General features: G+C 47.0%; 4 protein-coding genes across 4 annotated transcripts; 1 reads left to right on the top strand and 3 right to left on the bottom strand.

The window, feature by feature from the left end:
- Positions 1-911: 911 nt before the first annotated feature.
- Positions 912-2,624, bottom strand: EV420DRAFT_800673 (uncharacterized protein). Its single transcript, XM_060483504.1, has 10 exons — positions 2,431-2,624; positions 2,295-2,367; positions 2,168-2,245; positions 2,057-2,109; positions 1,903-1,996; positions 1,580-1,842; positions 1,506-1,520; positions 1,396-1,451; positions 1,326-1,344; positions 912-1,271 (listed from the first exon to the last, which is right to left on the bottom strand). The coding sequence occupies exons 1-10, from the start codon at positions 2,471-2,473 to the stop codon at positions 1,210-1,212; spliced, it is 756 nt and encodes a 251-aa protein (XP_060336734.1). The 5' UTR covers positions 2,474-2,624; the 3' UTR covers positions 912-1,209.
- A 1,163-nt stretch (positions 2,625-3,787) lies between these two features.
- On the bottom strand, positions 3,788-5,682 carry EV420DRAFT_800622 (taurine catabolism dioxygenase). The gene is made up of 4 exons (XM_060483503.1): positions 5,332-5,682; positions 5,222-5,284; positions 4,369-5,172; positions 3,788-4,317 (listed from the first exon to the last, which is right to left on the bottom strand). The coding sequence occupies exons 1-4, from the start codon at positions 5,473-5,475 to the stop codon at positions 4,138-4,140; spliced, it is 1,191 nt and encodes a 396-aa protein (XP_060336733.1). The 5' UTR covers positions 5,476-5,682; the 3' UTR covers positions 3,788-4,137.
- A 27-nt stretch (positions 5,683-5,709) lies between these two features.
- Positions 5,710-7,228, bottom strand: EV420DRAFT_800565 (Maf1 regulator-domain-containing protein). The gene has a single exon (XM_060483502.1). It carries the CDS (start codon positions 6,959-6,961, stop codon positions 5,900-5,902), a length of 1,062 nt encoding a protein of 353 aa, XP_060336732.1. The 5' UTR covers positions 6,962-7,228; the 3' UTR covers positions 5,710-5,899.
- A 5,051-nt stretch (positions 7,229-12,279) lies between these two features.
- Positions 12,280-19,039, top strand: EV420DRAFT_1759209 (ribonuclease H-like domain-containing protein; the record flags this gene model as incomplete). The annotated part of the gene is made up of 19 exons (XM_060480580.1): positions 12,280-13,422; positions 13,473-14,591; positions 14,646-14,825; positions 14,878-15,093; positions 15,147-15,492; positions 15,552-15,874; positions 15,925-16,086; positions 16,150-16,459; positions 16,515-16,561; positions 17,528-17,552; positions 17,608-17,619; positions 17,680-17,695; positions 17,750-17,956; positions 18,005-18,064; positions 18,116-18,143; positions 18,197-18,254; positions 18,306-18,330; positions 18,377-18,494; positions 18,548-19,039. 19 exons carry the CDS (start codon positions 12,280-12,282, stop codon positions 18,626-18,628), a joined length of 4,476 nt encoding a protein of 1,491 aa, XP_060336731.1. The 3' UTR covers positions 18,629-19,039.
- Between the last annotated feature and the right edge of the window lie 10 nt (positions 19,040-19,049).

The following is a 19,049-nucleotide window of genomic DNA, read 5'->3' as shown; positions in this document are numbered from 1 at the left end:
GGGATCTATCCAACTGTAGTCGTTCTTCTCGTCAGCCGCCAAGGTGAATTAAACGAGACTGTCATATTCATGTTTGAGGACAAGAGCAATCCCCGGGAACAGCAGCCGAATGTATCTCATTTGGGTACCATCGAGTTTGGTGATAATCAGAACATGATGAATGGCTCGGTTGGAGAAACGAAGACCCTTGCGGATGGTACTAGACGTAGTGGGTCGATGGTATCGCGGATTTAGTGAGCTGGACTACGCTGGCGTCGTTTTACTTTGCAATAACATGACTGAAGTCCTCTAGTAGAGTGCTGAACCAATCACCCTTGGCCCTTCGGTGCGTTCAGTAGTAGACGGGAACACCTTGTCGCGTCAGATAAATCCCGAGTGCGTTTCTTCAAAACCGATGGCACTGCGACATCCAGCATTATTTGTCTATTCTGCAGGGCTTGCCACCGATGCATTCTATGTGTTGGAAACTACCTGTCGGTAACAGCGGGACTTGATAGGTAGTTTCTGCAGAATGCTCTGTGTTGCCCTGGAGCACCATGGCTACTGAACGGGTTAAAACTGCTCTTCGTACCCGTACCTGCCGTGCTCGCAGGGGCCCGTAAAGATGGAATGACAAGTGAGCTTATGTAAATATCAAACTTGGAAGATATCCGAGGCCTAGACTAGAATACGTCGTTGATTATTACTATAAAAACAACGAGATCGTCGAAGGTGGCGATGTTTAAGGCTCGTAGTTCTCGCTATTATCATCGTGCATTTTTTCGGCCCAAGTTTGCACTGACTTGGCCAGACGGTCTTTCGGAATGTCTTGGTCGTCTGGCAAAAACCTGGCTATGCTGACATTCTTCGGGTTACGAGGGTATCTCATCTCATGACTCATGCTCGGCGCTTATGAATACCTGTTGATCGCCATGAGGATAGATACAAGGGAAACGAGAAAATTGAACCTACAGCGACTCCCTGTGATCGAGCTTACAACGGACAAAACCGTCGGCAGATGATGAAAAGTATTTTGAGGGAATACGTACCTCGGTACTAATCCACGGCATGGCCATAGAGGCCACTTCATCTCCGATATCCTGAATGTGTGGTTGGCGCTAAACACAAACAAGTCAAGAGTAAGTATACAAATAATGTAGTGATTATAGATGCTATCTTGCGTACCGCGTTAAGACTCGAAAGTACTGGATAACTGTCAGCGTCACTGAATCAACACATGTAGATAGGTGTACCCGAGTTTGTGTACAGTTTAGGCAAGATGAATACGACCCCTGGGAGGTAATGATTAGGCTGATCAAATAGAACAGAAACTGGAGAGCCCGCACAAAGATAGTAAGGTTGTCTCTGTCGGAAGCATAAGTAGGAAGGAAAAAATGACTCAGATTGAACACTTGCCTTCACACCGAGAGTCAAACCTACATCAGTTAAGGCGACGGTGGCGGTGAGAAACCCTGTCGGTCGCATTAAGCCTCGTGGTGCAGGCCACGGAAGAGTATGGGACTTGCCATTCTGCATCGTCACTGTTCACTCAGATGCTTTAACATACGGCAAAAACATTTCAGTTGGACAAGAAACTCACGTCGGGTAATTCTATCTAAGATACGATTGGTCTGTCTGATGGAACCTTTTGCTCGCTGCAGATACATAGCGATAATGACTGTGATGACGAGGTCCCCAAGTGCCGCTGGAATAAGCCATACAAGAACGGGTACGCCCATTTCATTACGAAGCCCATTCCAGTCAGCTGATCCGTCAGTTAAAAAGCAGATTATATTTGTCGCCATACTGCCGGCAAAAGATGTCAATATGCATAGGACAATCACACCGAGATAGAAATAGTTCCTACAATCAGCAAGTTTAATCAGAAACGGCACTTGACCATTTGAAGGACATATAACGTACTTGGTTAACACCCAGATCCTCCATGCAAAAAAACCTTGTACCATTCCTGCCATGATACCCTCCAGAACTGGGTCCATTGTGGCGGTCCAGTCAGCTGCGAAAAAGACTGTAAGCATAACCATTCAACGGTCACTGGCATCGAGAAGTTACTTACTTTTGGTGAATGCGACGAGGTTCCCAAAATTGTCGATCAGGAGGTTATAAATCCTGCGAAGATGTCTCAACTTAAGCATACCAGTCAGGTTGTTCTTGACATATTCCGCACCACATAAGGACAAAAACAGAGTCGAGAACATCCAAGGTAAAGAGGACTATGACAAATGCCTTGAGCCAGATATTGTCCCTTGAAGAACGAATCAACGATTGTCGTAAAAGAAGACAGTTATGCTGACTTGGGATAGCGATCAAAGTAGATGTATACCTGCAGAAACATAGCACCCAAGAGGAGGAAGCTAATGAATATAGCTAGAAGTGCGCGCGCGCGATTCAATCCAACCATATGAATGAAGACTGCGGAGTTTTACTCACATATGACGACACCCCCAAAGGGGTCTGAAATTTCGCTACTCATCTCTGAGGCGAAGGGGAGAAGAAGAGTAAGAATGAGACATAGTTGAATCAGATGCAATATTATATCAAAAAGATGCTATCAAGTTTCAAGATGATCACCTTCAATGCCATAAGACGGGCTTCGATCTACATCCCACAACATTTCGTGACCTGATTGTGAGTTGGCGAAGCACTAGCGTTGGTATATGGATCATGTTTTATTAAGAGCGGCACCGTCCGTGCTAAGTGTTATTACCGTAGCGAAGAGGCGAGCCCAGCATACTACTCACCTAGGTATAAGAACGTCTTACCGCAAAATACTGAAGAGAAGTAATATATAATCCACAAGCAGAGTTATCTCCAAGGGTCGAGCTCATCCTGTCTTCCGGTGAGTGCCTATAAAAGATGTCATCACAAAAGGAAGTCTTGGTATCCGGTATTTTGATGTCCGAGTTAAGCCATTCCCGGGTTGAGGACGTTGACACTCTCCTCCCTGGTCCCAATAAACTAGAGACGACTGTCAGATTCCGCATAGTCCATAAGAATTGATAAGCCGGACCAATACAGCAAACGGAGCTCAACAGCCTTGTAGATGCCAACATCGGAAAATTTTTTCGCGAGAATGGCGGACACGAGTAAAGTATATTATTAGCCGGTGATCCTAAGAAGGTGGAAGAGAAATAAGCTGTTAATTTGGATGTGAGGGAGGAGCAAGAATCGCACTTTAATCACTCAGCCGTCTCGCTGTGAGTAGAGCGGCAACGCGTGAAGCTTAGACAGCTATTGCGCGGGCAACATACAGATTCTATTATGCTTCCTGGGGAGTGTATACAGCCTTCGGTTCACATCCGTTGAAATCGGTAGGCGTGCGACTTTGGCTTATTGAAATTACTAGACATTCGAAGAATGGTACAATGATCGGTGTCGCCGAAAAGAATGTATGCATAGCATGAATGACACTGCCAAGTGCCCATGTACTAGCGCCGACATTTTCATAACGCGCGTCATGAAACCAGGTGTGCGAACTCTGCGGATAGCGCCGAGGTCCGAGAAATAGCTATTTGAACCACACCAATCAAACACCAATGCCTATTCTGCTTGTTAGGTTGAGGAAAGACGATAAGAGAAGAAGAGACGCACTAGTAGACCTATTGGTAGAGTACGAAAAAGGGGGAACCGTCATACTCCAAGTAGCTAACTTACTCTCCGAGGAATTGATCTGATTGATGGAACTATGAAACTGGAATAGCCACGGGTATTGCTGCGGTTTCCGAGATCGATAAAAAGCGTAAAAGTTTCTCAAGCAATTCTTATGGCCCGACTTCGGAACGAAAAATATAGCTGTCGTAGCGCTAAATCAAGTCCATTAATATGCATAACACAGAAGCAAGCAAGCATACAAGTATATTGTTAGGCTAATCAAAGTTATTTGTTGATCATATACTAGCTGTCCGGAGGGTATCGCCAAGTCTTGTAGAATCAAGTGAGCCATTGACCTGCCATTCGTCAGCTGGGACGATCTTCGAGACCGCGAAGTGTCGTGGATAGAAAGGATCGTAAGATCAGACACGAAAAACTTGCAGCGTAAATGACTGTCCAATGCTATCCACTTTCAGGTCGTACGGGAAACAGTGAAAGAAAATCCTGCTAATTCATCAAAAAATACAATCTTACACTAGACGCTCTTCAAGCCCACTTATTCACATCTTCGGCCGTAGGTCCAATGGGATCATCCAACGCAGCAAGGTTGCACTGGTGGAACGCCCTAACTTGATCCGGAGTGAAAGCACCAACGACGCTATGCAGCACACCGCGATTACGGAATATAACCAGGTCCTTCTCTTTCCAGTCGTGCGGGTAAACAAGCTAGCAGCATGCTCAGTGTTTTCACTTACACCTGAGGTATAAATTACCCACCTTGGGCGCAATAGCCGGGCGCTGCATCTTGTATAACAATTCTCGCACCTCCTTCAAGTCCGTAAGGTGCGCACCATCAGGGTACAACGCGCCATCCTTGCTCTTTCCCTCGGGAACAGGATCAACAAGCAACTCCGCTACACCACAAGGATGAACCTGGAAGTGCAACTCTCCCGTCACAGGATTCTTCCAAACGACCGGAAGGATCTTCAACTTGGCCTCCTCCCAAGGTGGAAGCTCGCTCAACGGCAACTCCAATCCCTCAGACTCGATACCCAGCCCAGTCGGCATCGCATGAGCGGGAGCCATCCACACGTACGGGTGAGGCGCGTACTTGACTTTGGAGCGTACGGCAAGACTCTTGAGCTCTGGAGGGAGGATATCGAACATGGTCTTCCCGGAGACGAATGCAGTCGTTCCAAGAGGCACAGGGAGCTTGTCGCCTGTCCCATCGTCATATCGGCAAACCTGCTTCGGACCAGTCGGTACATTGATGCCATACAGAGTGGTCACTCTTGGCGGGGATAAGTCGTACAGCGCAGCATCGATGTGCCAGCGATAGAACCGTGTGGCGCCCTTGGCCTCATCCTCAGGTGACACACGAGTCTTGTGGAACGTAGTGTGGGAAGGGTGTTTCAGCTTGGCTTCAGCGAGACCTTCGTGGTCGTAGACGATCCCATTACCAATGAGCTGGACCTGGGGAACACGGGGAATCGTCTTGAGGTCGGGATGCAAGATAGACTTCTTCGTGCCCTCCGTCTTGTTATTGCCGTGGCCGTAATTCTCGGATTCAGGATCAAAGGCCTGAAACGACAGTTAGCTCTTCCCCGCAGCACATGCAGATAAGGCATACCTTGGTTAACGCATACTGCTGCTCTGGCGACAGGTCGACGCCTCGGAATAGCAGAGCATCGTGCTGAGGATGATAAGCCTCGAGGATATGCACGAAATCAAGCACCATACCTTGTACAGAGCATCCCGGATCTCCTGGAACTGCTCTGGGGTAAAGTTCCCCGGATCTACTCCTTTCACTTGACGCCCAAAGGTGGTGAACTTAGTGGGATCAGCAGAGGCTGGCAGTGGGAGTGGGACGAATTCGATAGCCATTATTCGTTGGAGATGATGGTAGAAAGCAGAATTGGGTTCGCTCTAATGATAGGATTTCCTCATGGACGTCATTTGATCTGGATCTTGGACTCGGAAATCTCCTATCGCCCGGCCGAATTGACAGACAGCGACAGACTCGAGGCAGACAGTTTGTCGAACATTTGAGCAAGATAAAGAGCGTGTCGAAGGCTGGTGATGGTGGGAATCAAGGAAGAGAAGAAAATTGCACAATTCCCTGCTTCTATTGCAAATTCCCACGAAGCTTGTGAATGCGCATCGAGTCTGCAATAAACAAAGTCTGATCTATTCAGCCTTCTGGTTCATAAGGTTCGTAGCAATATACAAGTACAGTAGCAACATAGATAATGTACAGTAAAATGACCATGAACCCATAGATATACACACATACAAGAGAAAAAAAAGCTCACAAAGACGTTGTCAACCCCAGAGCACGGGCACCTGCACCTGAAGCTCCTTCCCATCCCAAAAATCTCTCCGAACCAGTATCCACCGAGCTCGACCACCTATGGTAGCCCGTCTTCTCCCCAGCCGTCCACGAATTTCCCGTACTTCTTGTCCTCGCCCACACCGAGATAAACAATATACGTTTCTGCTTGCGATTCAGAAAGAACCAGTGAGAGGACCACAACAGCGCCCCACGACGCTTCCTCGTGGGGTAACTCAGGCCAGACTCGAAACTATCATCCGAACGACTGCGTGGCGTCATAGGTATAGGCGCCGACTTGGCCTCGTCAACATTGTAGTCGTCAAACTCGAACAACTCTTCTTCGTCTGTCGACTCGTCTTCATCACTGGCTGGATACTCGTCGTCGTCGCTCAAGTCGCTAGCGTGGGGATCAGCCTCTATCTCGGGCACGTACGAGAAGACCTCGCACTCGGAGAGGCCTATCACGTCGTCGAGGAGGCGGTAAATGAAAGGGTGGGTGCCAGACTCTATCGGAGGCGGTGCATAGGGGCTTTGGAGAAGGCTGTTGACCGGCGACGAGGACGTGGGTTTAGGCTCCGGGAAGAAGTCGGACGACGTGGGCGGATAGGAAGAGTACGTGCGCGGTGCACTGACGCCAGCCCGATGTGGTGATACCAGCGTCGTGCTGAGGGCGTTAAGTACCGCTGCTCCGCTCTCCTCTTTGTTGAAATGCCCAGGTCGTACATCCGAGAACTCGTAGTCAGGGAATGCGATGTTGAGGGTGGCAATGAGAAGATAAAGAGTCTTCCGTGAGGCATGCTTGTCGATGGGCCCAAAAGGCGTCATCTCCGGCTCGTCGAGAGAGAGCCAGGAGGGAACTGGCGGTGAATGGGCTGCCTCGTCCTTGTAGGCATTCTCGAGCGACCGGAACAGCTTCTTGTCGCGCTTGACGTTCTTGCAGCTGTACACCTCTATCCGAGTATGTACAGAGCACTCTGGACCTTCATGGGTGAGAGACTGGGCGAGACGAGAGAGCGCTGGCTGATCAATGTACTTCATGGCGTCAGAGCGGAGTCGTGGGAATCGTTGCCTGTTTCGTCCTTGCTGATAAGGCGTCGGGACTCGGATGCCACTCTTCGCACGTTCGACCAATGCCAATATCCATCTCGTACGGACCAGCGAACAGAGGACATTGCTCCGGTACTCGAGGTAGCAGCAACGTGGACCAGATAAAGAAATATCATTGACTCGCCTGTCTGGTTTTTTAACCGCCACAACTTCTCACCTCTCCGACAATCCCAACAGAGTCTAGTCTTGCCCACGGTTGTCTCTTGACCGCCCCCGAGTCGTATCTTTGAAGCCGCAAGGCGATGGCGGCTGGAGGGGATGCATAATATCAGCTGGTGGTGGACAGGTGTGAAAGAGGAGTGTGTTACTTGTGATATTGGGTATGACTCGGTCTGTGACTTGCTGGTGAGTCATGTACAGGTCCACCTTCCTTTGCATTAACACGACGTTCAGTTATAGAGTATCGCATCCTTGCATTATCTCGCTTGTATCGTACGGTTGCAACATCATCGTTTCTATGTAGACCTGTATTCGGTCAGAAATGACAGCGGCGACGACGAGCACGGAGGATTTATGCACCAATCAAGGAATATCAAGATGCATATAATCACCTCTGATCGCAGGCAGGTACCCTTCATGACCACCACCGTCCATCGCCTGGTACATCGTCCACATCGATCCACATCTAAGAAATCGGTAAGATCAATGGCGGCAGCGAGTAGAGGATGCGTGCGTACCAGTACCCCATAGGAGATTGTATATAGCTAATTGGTACTCCCAATAGCGATACTAGCTCAATTCCTACCAACGGCTTCTACATCGACTGTAGGATGGATATTAGACCGGCGATGACAAAGATGAGGCGCTTTACTCACAAGGACAGTGAGACGACCTGTGTCAGCCTTAGAGAACGCCATCGATGATCGTGGTTAGTGGAAGAGTTCCATCGACGAGTCATCGCTGAAGACGCGTCGACAATTTCAATTACTTATTTATTTTATTATTTTATTATCGATGAGATCAATGACGTAGACGCGCTGTGTGTCTCAGACTCGCACCAGCCTTCGGTAAGGTCTCATTTACTCAGATATGCCTGAACTAAAAATTTTCATCAGATGGATCATAATTTAGACCTGTGACCGGTCCCCTACAATGAGCAAGCGTCGATGTAGGGGACCTGTAAAGCTGACTTTTAATTCATAGGCGACATGGTTAGGCATTTGCCGAGGCCCAAAAAGGACATTCGGGTCGTTTCCATATTGGGGTTTTGGTGGTGATCATATTGATCTCGACGCGTTCGACGCGACTTTGCTCTGTACTTTTCGTTAGCCATGATCCAGCAATCAAATTCATTACCAAAAGAATCTCCTTGCTCTACACATGTCTTCTATACTCTTGTTTCATCCTCAGCTGCGCCAACAGCTGCCAGCTCATCGACCCAATTCATTCTCAATCCAAAGCCCAAGAAGGTGACCATGTCGAAATCTGCAGCTAAGGAGACAGAAAGAGCACAACTGAATATCCTCGTTCTCAATCTCTGCCCCCAGCTACTCTCAGAAGTCCAGTACTCTCGCTTTTCCGGCCTCTGGCACACCTTCACACCTTCACACCCAATTCCTGCACCGACTTTTGATGATGATTATGCTGCATCTAACATGCCTTCCTCACTTCTCTTTTCTACTGCTGCATTGCTACCACATCCAATGGAAACTCCGACGCTCTCTGTCGTAACCCATGCTACAGACCATTTATCTTCTGCACTGCCCAGTCCTCTCTCTCCTTTCTTCTCTGACAATGTTTGTGCTGTTAAAACAGATTTCGTTGATTATATGGATTTTAAGGATGGTAATATGAAGTTACAATGTCAGATTACATGACTTCACGTCGAGACGCGATGGTATCTGAACGAGATCGGTGAATCACCACCAAAACCCCAATATGGAAACGACCCGAATGTCCTTTTTGGGCCTCGGCAAATGCCTAACCATGTCGCCTATGAATTAAAAGTCAGCTTTACAGGTCCCCTACATCGACGCTTGCTCATTGTAGGGGACCGGTCACAGGTCTAATCATAATTTATAGATGCTCTATGGGTACAGGATTCCAGGCCGGGCAAATGCAAGAACCAGTCATGTAATATCAGCGCACTGCTGGCAGAACCGTTCTTCCACCAACAGCAGCTATCGGCGAAGCCACATTGACCATGAAGTGCATCTCGTCGTCCTTGAGATGATTGATCCATTTGACGACAAATTTTGACCAATGGACTGGAAATGGAAATCCAAGTGACCAAGGCATCTGGGATGACTATGCACATCAGTATGGTCTCTCGGTGGGTCCAGCCTCCATTTTCATCCGTGCTTATCATTCTTATGGTTTTTGATCTATGCAGGCAGATGGCACTGGAAACCGTACAATGACGAAAACGATAACACCAGAGTGATACTCGTATGACTCAGCTTGGCGCAAGTCGAGGCACAAAGCTGCATTGAAAGCATGGTCTACCAGAATGAACTCCAGTCAGTTGCCACGCGTTTCCGAATCCATTATTTACACATGTTCACGGCGTGTCAAGATAGCGACATCGTCTAAATAAACGCTCATGAACTACAGACACCCAACAGGGCACTACTTAACCCTTCGGTCACACGACACGACATTTCTTCTGTTTTGAATACGCAAAAAACACCAACTTCTCTTCCGAACCGAAACCCACTCGTCAATAGCCTTATCCGCAAGGGCTGAACCCCGGTATCCTAGCCTTCGTACTATGTTCGTTGATCTCTTCTTGCTTTCGGTTTCCAAAATGAATATAGGTCTGGATTATTTCGGTCCTTCCACCGTTCATGGACTAAACCGAACTTAGTGACTACATACATCTTTCAATCATTTAAATGTATGCGCAGCGCGTCTGAGCTTCTTTAGACTGAAATTCTATATAGCCGGCGGTATTCGCTACTAAATGACGACACTAGGCGTGTCATGGTGAGATGAGATGAGCAAGATGGAATCACGAATGCATCGGTGTTCTAAGTATGTCCGGCATGTTCTAACACAACAGCCTCTCCAGCAGTGCCCTTCAGGGAAGCGAAAGAACGAAACTCCGAGTCTGCATGTCACGATTCAAATCTGCTAGGGAGAGAAATCTCTGATCCTGTTTTCTCCGTGGGTATAGGACCACCCGATCATAGTTGGGATCGGGAATTTCGTCGTCTGTTTCCACTTTCTTGCGCTCCTGGGGAATGATAGAACCACGGGAAAATGCCAAGGTTATCCATCGAGCTATAAACCACCTACAGGCGGAGCATTCAGAAGACGCGAATTCTTCGAATTTTCTCTTCTACGGCTCTGTCTACATGACCTCCATTGGAAGCCTATCCACACATGTCCGGGTACTTGGCATATCATTTAACCCTGCTTCTAGGTTCGGATCTTCGTTCATATCAGACCGTATCTGCTGTGAAATATATTGTTGCTCCGCAATATTTTCTCATGCGCAGATCATGTTTTCTTTGGATGACACGTAAGTTACTCCTCTCTTCATCTACAACGATGACTCCACCAACTCCGCCTCCAGCAACGATGACAGAGCGATTTGCCATTGCTGAAGCATGATAGTGAAGCTTGAGCAGCGGTGCAACAGAGGACATAGGTATCCTACTCTTGAAGTTGGAATCTCACACATCCCCGAAGCCATGTCGTAATAATGCAAAACCGAATATTCTTCAATGTTAGAAGATGGCAATATATATTGCAGCAGATACGGTCTATTGTCCATACACATCACATCATCCACGATGATTTCGCCGTTGTGATCCCCGGATGAAAACCACATGGTCCTCTCAAAATCACAACGGAAGGTCCTCCCTGAGGAAGCATATCTAAGAATCGCGACAGGGCACAGCTCGAGCGCTTTCCTATGTTTCGACATTTGATGGTCATTCTAATATGTCGAGAGTTTCGGTATAAAGATCGAAGAAGTTAGGCTGTTATTGTCCATCTATATCGCCCGTCATGTCTACAAACATTGCTACGTTGCCCATGAGAGCAATCTACATAGGTGCTATGGTGGCTACAGCATGCGTACAGTCGACATGCTTCTATCAGACTCGAGATAACTAATGGTTTCTTCTACAGGCTCTGGGGAGTCACAGTCATGCAAGCAACGACTTACTTCGTAAGATTCCCTAATGACCGATGGTACCATCGCTATGCAGTGCGACAGCGTCCTTTACGTCCAGTCTCATAATCTAAATTTCTCTCCTCAAACAGGTTGGCCTTCTCTTGTACGTCAATTTATAGAGTTCGGTATCCCGGTGTGGCATATTTTCCAGGATTATCGACACCCTTTATCTCGTTTTCTGTGCGCATGCTCTATACTACGATCTGATCGACAGCCCCGTAAATCTTGACGCTGCTGTTTTGACTATTGGGTGGTCGTTCACCGGGTTTTCTTGTCTCCCGTTTTGACTGAGAGCATACTTAAGGAGCACTAAGGTGACGGATTACGTGCCCGTTAATCCTCATCTGGATCTAACTTTTTTCCCAGATCGATTTCATGTTTTTCGTACACTGACTCTTTCCTGTCGATGACACCGTTGTTGACTTGGTTTCTTCAGAGCCTGTTGATCCTCCTTGTAGATATGTGCGGGCCCTTCTTGATTCATCCTCCGCTTGACCTACGCTAACCTCTTCTTGTAGTGTTTATGCTGTGCGAATATGGATATGTCCGTCCCCCTGCATGCCTTCTTCGGAACCACACGACTCAAACTTTGCTTCTAGTGGGCCAGTTTAGGACCCGTGTTTATACCCCTCGAGGTTAGGGCAAAAGTCCGGACAAAATCGGTGGTTTTTGGACTCGAGGTTGAGGGCAAATCCGGACAAAATGGTTGCTACTAGTAGGTGGCCGGAGGTTAGATCAACAATCCGGACAATAGGGCTGAGGGAAAAAGGGTATGTTATTTACGAAAATGGTTTTTAACAGTATTTTACCTAGTATTTTACCATGTATTTTACCTAGGGGGTGACGAGCAGGTAAAGGGTATGTAAATTACTTTGATCACGTGCTATAAAGGGCCAATTTTGAATTGCGGCGAACGACTTTGTACTGCCACACAATCCACGTTGTATCTACCAGTGGCTGGCCTGAGCATTGTTCTCGGTGCCTGTTATTGTTTCAATAGCAAATTTCAAGGCCTTACTTTACGTTCTGTGCATTAAGCACCCCATTATAGTACTGCCATGTTCAAATAAATAGGCTCGGCTTAGCCTGAATTCTACGCAACTTCGCCCCACTTCTTACTTCTACGATGCTCAGCACAGATGCGTTTGAAGAATTTTCGAAACTCTGCCCCATCCCTTCAGTGCTCGGTCAACTAATCCTTCCCTCTGGACCTACTGTCAGTGACGTTATACAGTTTCATGGCTTGCCGACTCTCACCCACGAGATTATCCCCCTAAGCTTTGGCAATGATGTGACCCTTCTTACTGAACATAACCTCCACATACTACGTGCCATGCGTGTTCCACCAATGAAACAGCTGAATGAACTGCTTCGTAGCGCTATCAGTGCTCTTGAACGCGGATGCTCAACTGTTCAATACTCGAGCCCATCAAGCATGCATTTGTCTCGCTCTCTTGCATTTCCACTTTGGATCATCTCATGGTGGTGTCAAATTCATACAATTTCCGAAGCGCAATCATCTTGGAAAGATGCTCTCGGGTTTCTCGACCAGCTGAAGCGGAGAGAGCCATTAGCTGAAGAGCTCATTGCCCGAATTCTTGCACTGCACTGGAATGCCGAACTTCCTAGTGCTTTAGGTGGTAACAACACCACCAGCACCATGACGATGACCACTCTTGCACATTACTGCGGGCAGAAATGGTTGAAAACTTGCCATCTTGAGCAAATGACTGCCGTTCTGCAACACCGTCTAGACGATGCTGGCCTCCAGGGTGCAATGATCGTGGAGCCAGACTTTTTCCGATCCATCGCAATGAAATATCGAAATTCAGACGAGAACAAAAACTACTCAGTGTCGCAACGGTTGACCGCTGGATCCTTGTCGTGCCTTGGCTTTGCTGTCTGCGTGCAAATGGACCGTGGCAAAACTGTCCTGGCGAATGAAGATGCTGGTATTCGGGGTAACCATTGGATTGCACTAGTGGTGGATACTGTGGAAGGAAAGATTGGGTACTCCGACTCATTTGACTCCCCACTGCCTACCGAAGTCATCAATATTCTGTACTGGTGGCTGGCGCGACATGGATTTGACAGGTTTGAGATTGTTTCCTTGCCATTCACACGGCAGAAAGACAGCTTTTCCTGCGGAATCTTGAGCATTGATGCAATCAGTCATTACTTCCTTCCCGAAACACCATTGCTATCACCGAGCGAATGTATCACTGGACGGCTTCGCATGCTGAAGAACATCTTAGATTTTATAGACACTGTGAGTTCTGTTTACACTGTGGTTATAGCTTGAACCTCACAGCTATTCAGGTCATTCCTTCCAGTAACACGGTCTCTGCATCAGCTGCTACTCAGGCTATTTCCCCCCCTCCACTCCCTCACTCTGCGCCACGGCACCATCAGTCAAAGTCTTCGATATCAACTGATCCCGATGCTCCCAAGACTCTCTTGGACTATTACATGGATCGACTTGTCCCGAAAGGTGTTGAAACACCTAGTATATCCAAGCGGAAGCGCGACAGTGATGAATCCGATTCTGATATGCCCGACGATGCCGAATTTCACTTTGAAGATATTCCTGATACTACAAAACATAAAGACAAGAATGGCAAAGATGTCGGTGGTCGTCCCAAAGACGAGATGATGGAGAAGCTCACTGTCAAAACCTGGAAGACTTATAGCTCTGGAATATTGCCTAAAAAGAAGGGATTCCGCTGCGCTACACCGGGTTGTAGAGAATTTCATGCTACTCGGAATAAAGAGCGTGTTGCAAAACATATTCTTCGAGATTGTATCAGGGCCACAGATGAGATGCGCCAGATGGTCTCGGCATACTTCCAGGATCTTGCGCCATCCAATCAGTTGAAGCAGATGCAAGCAAAGCTTGTTACAAAGACCGTGACCACTGGGAGTGATGTCCGCGCTGTGAAAACCTTACGACTGAAATCGACGGAGTCAGGGGGGGCTGACAAATTGGGAAATGACACAGCGACTGCCGAGGAATCAAATTTGGTGGAAAAAATGTATGAGTTATCGACTCGAAAAGGGCGAGAAGCACGGAACAAGCTGATGGACTTGAAACTTGTCATTCTGTTCTGCGCTGGAGGATTGCCAACAAGCCTGGCCGCACAGTGGTATTGGGCTGATATCTGGGCACTGGCAGATCCCAAATACCCATTGCCAACTCGCGACCGGCTTGATAATAAGCTCATTCCATCTGAACAAGCGGCTATAGCTGATATTCAGCTCAAAACACTGCGGAATGAATGGAACCTTACTATTTCATTTGATGGTGGAACAACTACCGGTCGGGAGGCATTCTGGACTGTCCATGTGTCTGATATGAAGCGCAATGTATATTTGCTGGAGGGGAGAGAAGCGACTGGAGTATCACATACCGGGGTCTGGATCAAGGATTTAGCGCTTGAGGTACGTGAGATGTCAGCTTTATTTTGAGAATTCAAAATGATCCATCTCCTTTAGGTTATGGATCGGATTGGACGAGAGCGTTTCTCTGGGGCTACCTCTGATAGTACCGGAAGCACTCACCTCTGCAAGAAACTTCTCGTTGAGGAGGTGAAGACAGTCATCCCCAATCCAGATATATGCCATTATATCAGTAATCTCATAAAGGATGTTGTTCGCATCGATTTCTTTGAGACGGTAAGCTTAGACCGCCATATGGAAGTACCAAGCAGCTAACTAATCGAAGCAGACTATTAAAGTTGTCCGGGGAACTATTCATTTCTTTCATATGTCACATATGGGCATTCATGAATTTAAAATTGCACGCTCTGATCTGAATATTGGTAGAGGCTTAGAGGCGGTTGGGAAGACACGATTTGGAACCATTATCTACTCCTCGAAGTCTGTTCAACGCTGCACGCCAGCTATCCAAAAGGTTATCGAGCGAGGAAGGGCAGATTTCTCGGTGCGTTAGACAGTTTATCTGAACTAATTTATATTAATATGCATCCCATTTAGAAACTCGCGGATTATTTCGGCGCACCCAACAAATCTAGCGGAATCCAGTCCATCAAAGCGCTTACATTTCAATCCCATCTCAGCCAACTCGTCTCATTAGGGACACCACCTATAAAATCACTCGCATGTCTGGAGTCGAACGATGCCAATGCTGGCGATGTCTGTCTATTTTGGCATGCAACAATCGGAGAGATGATCGACTTTATCTCTAACGAGGAGAATCATTTTCCTGATAATGTCCGCGACGAGCTTCTGGATATAATACATCATCGGCATAATGATTTGTTCGTAAAAGGGGGCACTTACTATACCCCATTATATCTGGCTGCTGCGTATCTGAATCCTGGTGCGCTCTCCTGCTTTCTGACCGTCCAGTTTGATTCTCATTTGGCCCTATCCCAACAGCCAATCTTCAGAGTGATGTCTTCAAACCTGAATCAGCCGATAAGTCTTTACAAGATGTTCAGTACCCTTCTATTCACAAGTTTGCGAGTACATACCTCGGTGGACTTGCTGCTGAAGAAATCAAAGGTGGGGCACGGCCGGAGTTCGAAAAGTGGTGTGGCCGAGGCGCAGATTTCAAGCGGACATGGAAAGATGAGATGCTTCGATACTCTCAACGCCAATACCCATATAATACTCCGATTGATGAAAGCCAGCCATTCGCTGTGATCAAATGGTTCGAAAGAATCATTGCTGGAGACTTAACAGGAGGTCAGCTGCTTCCGGTGGGTACCTTTTTTCTGTCGTGAAGCTTGGTTCTCACAGTTTGGTTTAGCACGTCGCAATCAAAGTCTATTCCGTTCGGGTTAACTCGATGCCAGAGGAACGTACAGTATCCAAGTTCACCGCCATGACGCCGAAGCAGCGCAGTCAACTGAAAGTGTCGACTATGACAGCTATTACTCAGATTGGCCAGTTCTACACAAATGAACATAATGTAAGTACAATTCAGCGTCAGTCATTGACTCTATTGACTGACCGATTCTCCTTTCTTTGATAGGCTCGAGTGAGGAAGGAAAGGGATGAGAGGGCTACGAGCATCAAGTTCAGTAGTGTCCGAAAAGCACTTGATCAAGAAACGCACGACAAATCTCTAGTTGTAGAGACTCCAGCAAACGACGAAACATCGGATGAGTGGCTGGACGCCGACCATACACGAGCTCCTGCACGGCCAGACAAGTATGCTGCCATCAAAACACCCATTAATTTTGCTTCAAAACGTGTTACTGCAATGTTGGCTGTGTCGGAGGGCACCTCAAGGCATAGGGCCGAGTCAGAAGAAAAAGCTTCGCCTGTTCAGGCAGATCCAAGTAATGACAATGATTATACTATTGATTTTGACTGTAATGAATGATATATGATTAGTTTTGTACCGTACAGGCATGCTGGAAAGACTCACTGCGACTACCAAGGTATAGCGGCGTTGACAAATGCTGGAGGCAACACGTAGCAACGCCGCCGGAAATGGAATTATAGGGTCACATGACCCGGTAAAATACCCGGTAAAATACCCGGTAAAAAACCCCCCGGTAGGCGACCTAGGTAAATTACTAGCGGCCAACCCCGGAGAGGTTTTTCCCCCAACCCTACCGGACAAGTGACGACAACTACAGCAATGTTAGGCCATAGTCCGGACACGACAGCCGGCATGTGCCGACTGACCATTGTCCACTTATACTACTGACTATTATTAACCGTTAGACTTTGTTCCTACAGGTTCCTACTTTGTTCGAAGCCATTTCTTGTTCCTTTGTCCTATTGCGAATTTTCCATCGACACCCAACTGAGTTTAATCAATATTCCTGGCAAAGAACGACGACAAAAAAGACGCTGAATTTGAATAAGTACTGTAGAATACTGTCCTTTTGAATTTTACTACAATCCTTCGCCCTTCTTCGCCCTGCTAGCATTATTATGCATGAAATACTACCTGTCTATGCCGATGATGAACTCGATGAGCTCACCAAGCTCGACGCCGCCTGGAACAAGAATGAATGGATTGGCCGTGGTCGCAGCGACAAGGATGTTCCATACAATATTGCGAAGCACAGAGAATTTATAAAAATAAAAATAAAAATAAAAAATTCTAGCGATTTTTTACGATTTTTTGCGATTTTTTCGCGATTTTGGAAGGTTAGGGGAGAAATCCGGACAAATCGGCCGGTAGGGCTAGCTTAGGGGAAGAATCCGGACAGATTTTGAGATTTCTGCAGGCGAAAAGTCCGGACAAAATCTTGGATTTGGCCAAAATTTGGCCCTAACCTCTGAGGGCATAAACACGGGTCCTGCCAGTTTTTCCATAAAACAGTCCCGTGGTTGATTGTCGGTCATGAAAGCAGCTTCTCATGAATTTATAATGCTGATTGTAGCTCGTTTAGGTGATCGTCATCATAGCCACATCTGGTAGGCTATCTTCAATTTGCTCGGATGTTTATATCTCACCATTTCACTTCGTTAGCCATTTACATCAGTGAGTGCTTTTACAGTGAGACAGTCGTAACGTACTTATTGCTGATCACCTACCCCCCAGACGAGATTCATGCTTTGTAAGGATACAATCGCTTGGTCTTCGATGCCTACTGATGCTTATAACCGAATAGATTTACGCTTGGCACTACATACCAAGGGGACACGGACACGACAATTGCCGTGCGAAACTTTGTTCCTTTACGTCTGTCTCCCGCTGAAACGACGGTTCAGAAGTCGATTGATGCACTCTTAGCTACGACGGCAGGCGTTGATATCATCATATGTGGAGTTATGTCGTTCTACCTCCTTAAAAGCCGATCGGTTTCGACATTTCCAAGGTTACTCAACTGGTCTGAGTTTGAGTAGCATACTTACACCGCATACAGCACGACAAAGCCTCTCCTAGTCCTGTTGCGCTTTGTTGTCGTATCGGGATTGGTCACTACGTGAGCCATTATTAGACTGCTTCTAAAATACAAACACTAAAGATTGCCTAGTATGTGCGCACTTGCAATTCTTATCGCGGTTCTTAGACTCCTTCGTGTTGTATTCACCTGCCTGACATGAAGATATTACAGTTCGTGGCTATTCCGGACTCTCTTGTAGCTGACGGGATCGCGATACCCCTTCCAGGAGGCACGTATTCCTTTTTTTGAAAACAGACAACTACTTTTAACGTCCTTCTAGTTTATCTCAACTCATTGTTGGCGATGTACGTTGTTCTTATTTAAATGTGTGCTTCATCTCATCTTGCATAGGCTGAACATGCGAAATACCTCCCAAGAGGATATCTTGATTTTCAAGAGTAGCAGTGACGAGTTGAAGTTTAAATCTCGGAGTACCACCTCGGCCCCTGATATACCTACAGAGGAACAGGTAGGTCATACCACGAAGCAGAGAAGAGCTTGAGCCTTATAAATTCTTTCAAGGACGTCGGTTCATCAATGGCTAACTTATGCTCCAACACAGCAATGGCGGAACAGACGGATGTACCAGATTTGGAGGTCTGAGTTCTGGATATTCATCTCAATTTTCGGTGATGAAATCGAAACTCCAACAGCAAATATACTACCAAATGTAATAAAGTCCCCATTCGTTAGATACTTTGCGTCTCTCATTGGTTCTGAATCTCATATGCCCCTTATACTGCATTATATGCTACACTCCTTCGATCTGCACCGAGGTTTTAACGTAAATCGAACCATATATCAATATGGCCCAGCACGCTACGCCCGAGAAAGCCGGGATACCATCGACCCACTACTTCTAACGCCCGCAAGGGTCTCCGTTTCTCCAAACGAGCCGTTCATGTTCGGATTATCGCTAAACTCGATGGTACCCAAATTGAATACACTGTTCGATGGCCGTTCCGAGTGATTGCCTTTGTCCCCAAATGTGAACACGGCAGTCTCGTTTAATTCACCTTGGCAG

The sequence above is a fragment of the Desarmillaria tabescens genome (genome assembly GCF_030435595.1).
Source record: "Desarmillaria tabescens strain CCBAS 213 chromosome Unknown EV420scaffold_4, whole genome shotgun sequence".
Classification (NCBI taxonomy): Eukaryota; Fungi; Basidiomycota; class Agaricomycetes; order Agaricales; family Physalacriaceae; genus Desarmillaria; species Desarmillaria tabescens.
The sequence above is the reverse complement of the archived record's forward strand: the minus strand, read 5'-3'. Positions and strand labels throughout refer to the sequence as shown.

Bases quoted from the DNA above. Each gene is read 5' to 3' on its own strand.
- EV420DRAFT_800673 (XM_060483504.1), bottom strand. From the start codon at position 2,473: ATGAGTAGCGAAATTTCAGACCCCTTTGGGGGTGTCGTCATAT. The intron at 2,246-2,294 runs GTCAGCATAACT...TCGTTCTTCAAG, and splicing joins TACTTTGATCGCTATCCCAA to GGACAATATCTGGCTCAAGG. The intron at 1,997-2,056 runs GTAAGTAACTTC...TCTTTTTCGCAG, and splicing joins CCTCGTCGCATTCACCAAAA to CTGACTGGACCGCCACAATG.
- EV420DRAFT_800622 (XM_060483503.1), bottom strand. From the start codon at position 5,475: ATGGCTATCGAATTCGTCCCACTCCCACTGCCAGCCTCTGCTGATCCC. The intron at 5,285-5,331 runs GTATGGTGCTTG...TATCATCCTCAG, and splicing joins TCCGGGATGCTCTGTACAAG to CACGATGCTCTGCTATTCCG. The intron at 4,318-4,368 runs GTGGGTAATTTA...GCATGCTGCTAG, and splicing joins GCCCGGCTATTGCGCCCAAG to CTTGTTTACCCGCACGACTG.
- EV420DRAFT_800565 (XM_060483502.1), bottom strand. From the start codon at position 6,961: ATGAAGTACATTGATCAGCCAGCGCTCTCTCGTCTCGCCCAGTCTCTC.